The 2,590-nt window shown below is 34.7% G+C and overlaps 1 protein-coding gene across 1 annotated transcript in view; it reads right to left on the bottom strand.

Moving 5' to 3' along the window:
- Window positions 1–647: 647 nt before the first annotated feature.
- DCAF13 (DDB1 and CUL4 associated factor 13) overlaps window positions 648–2,590 on the bottom strand; it is a 28,554-nt gene continuing 26,611 nt past the window's right edge. Inside the window, exons 10-11 of the mRNA XM_059394970.1 lie at window positions 1,986–2,149; window positions 648–1,307 (exon numbers count right to left, since the gene is read on the bottom strand). Of these exons, the coding sequence (XP_059250953.1) occupies window positions 1,220–1,307; window positions 1,986–2,149 (252 nt within the window). The 3' untranslated portion in view covers window positions 648–1,219. The remainder of the gene's footprint in view (window positions 1,308–1,985; window positions 2,150–2,590) is intronic.

Here is a 2,590-nt window from a genome sequence, read left to right as displayed (position 1 = left end):
TGCATACATACATCTTTGAAACCACACCCAAACTAACAGCAGTATAGTGCAAAAAACAACTTGGTTCACCTTGCAAATCAAATAAGTAAGGCCTTTAACAGATCACATGAATTAAAAGGTAGATGGTTGACCTCTTCTCCGTCTTAAGAAAAATATGGTGAAATACCCAAGAAAGCATAAATAATACAACAATCATACAGCTTAAGAAAGGAACATCAGTAAGAGTGGAAGTCTCCTGTCTATCCCACCTTATCTTCCTCCAACTCTCCAGATTTTGATCATTCCTGTGCATTTCTTTATATTTTTACTACAAATATATGCATTCTTAACATATATATTTGTGTGTTTTTACAAATCTCTTCTTTCAGTTTTTTATTTAAGTAGTTTCCACAACCAGTGTGGAACTCAATGCCGGGCTTGAACTGATGACCCCGAGTTCAAGACCTGAGCTGCAATCAAGAGTTGGATGCTTAACCAACTAAGCCACCAAGGTACCCCTAAAAATCTCTTCTTTAGTTAAAATTTCCTAAAATTTGGGTTATATATACTCATAATAAAGTTTACTAAACCACAATTTAAAAAAAACCAACACAGAAGTATTTACGATTTACTGAGAATGAAGAGAAATTAGCAGAAAGGGATCAAAGTTACAACACTGAGAAAAAGATGTTTTATTATCTTAACTTGACCATAAATTATAATGATTATTTATAAAAGTTATATAAATGCAACCTGATTATCTTTAAAGTCTCAAAGAGCCAAATACAAATAAAGCACAGAAAATTAAATGAATTAAAAAAAGTTTTAACATAATTCTTCCACACATTATATGTAATCACTGGAAGAATCATTGCAATAATTACCCAAAGTAATACTAAAGGTAACAAAAGAGATGTTTGGTCATAAATGTAAATTCAAATGTAAAGTATATCTACAATAATAGATCAAAGTGTATCTGTAATTTCTAGCAGTAATAAACATGTTAGTTGGCAATACTGTATTCTTCAATGAAATAAGTAAGCAGATCAAAGATAAAATGTTGGATAGTCTTATCAACCAGGCCATCTTTCAGGACAGTTTTTCAGGGGTACTGTTTTTCAGTTCTACACATGTAACTGAGCTGTTTGTCATTATTCTAGAACCAGTATTTTATTTATACAGTCTGCACATCAAAATATAACAAATAATTATACATGAGGATTGGTAGGAATACCAAGTATTATTTCACAACTGCCACTACGTGTTTCTTCTTCTCTGACACAATTGCCACAGATCCAGGCTTGCTATGTTTGAGACGATTCACCTCCCTAGAAATAAACAAAATACACAAAACATAAGCAAGTTTATGAGAAATCACCTTAACCAAAGAAACCTTTCTTAGAAAAACCAGGGTTTTCTTTCACCAGAAAACTCCTTACTGATAAAGAAAAATGTTTTCAGAAGGAGACTGGGTAAAAAGTAGCTAGAAGTCAAGTTGGTTAATTTAATTGTTTCTTCTCTCATCACATAATAGTGTCCTATTCCAAAGAGAAGAACATTCTACTGGGAAAATGGCAGTGAGCTCTGCTTCAGATTCAAAATTCTATGAGTAAAACTTTTTCTAACATGTTTCAAGAAATGGATGCTATGAGTTCTTTGCATTCTTTAACTTGGAAAATATACAATACCTCTTAATTCCAGCTTCATTAGAAAGAATTTTTTAAAACATTATTTACAATACTTTTTTTAGAATGAGCAAAAATGTTTCCTTATTTTGATGGAATTCATTTCTGCTGGTTGACCTTTAAACATAATCTCATAAAATAGGTAATGGAAATTCTCAGATAATCACTGTTTCCCCTTCAAGGAAGATTTCAAAAACATCTCTACTGTGCAACAGCACATAAATTACTCCCTTGAAAAGAATGTTTCTGTTTATTTCCGGTGATCTGAGAGGGGAAGTTAGAGAAGGGTACTGAGAGAGAATCAAATGCCCCAAATCATACTTTCGTCGGCGAGCTTCCTTCATGATCCGCTGTTCCTGGATCTGGCTGTAGATAGATTTTGGTAGATGTCGGTGACGAGCAATGCGTTTTATATGAGGATGATGTTGAAATTTCTCCTTCAACTTCTGGTTATAATCTTTGGCTGCTTTTTCTCGTGATGTAAGCTGGAAAAATGCATTTTGATACTTCAGTGAATGGTTTGTTCTTTTCTTCAAATAACAAAGCTAGGAAGCGCAGTTTCTTCCAAAAACTAAACTTCTAGGATATGCGACCAAAAATGCCAAAATAATTCTACCTTTAGCAAGGTTACGTGTATCTTATCTCTGCAAATGCTGGGCTGTATGCCTCTAATGTAGATAGATGCCACCACTTAAAATATCAGTCCTGAGGGAGTAGGGCTATGTGGACTACTGAGTCAGACCTCTGGGCATAAACAGCATAGAAAAAGCACCTAAATTAAGTCCTTGACAGTTTTTCCATAAAAATAACTACTGAAACAGAAAACAAAAAGTATTCGGGCGCCTGGGTGGCTCAGTGGGTTAAGCCGCTGCCTTCGGCTCAGGTCATGATCTCAGGGTCCTGGGATCGAGGCCCGCATCGGGCTC

Source organism: Mustela nigripes, chromosome 3 (assembly GCF_022355385.1).
Source record: "Mustela nigripes isolate SB6536 chromosome 3, MUSNIG.SB6536, whole genome shotgun sequence".
Lineage (NCBI taxonomy): Eukaryota > Metazoa > Chordata > Mammalia > Carnivora > Mustelidae > Mustela > Mustela nigripes.
This window is presented reverse-complemented; position numbering and strand designations above follow the sequence as displayed.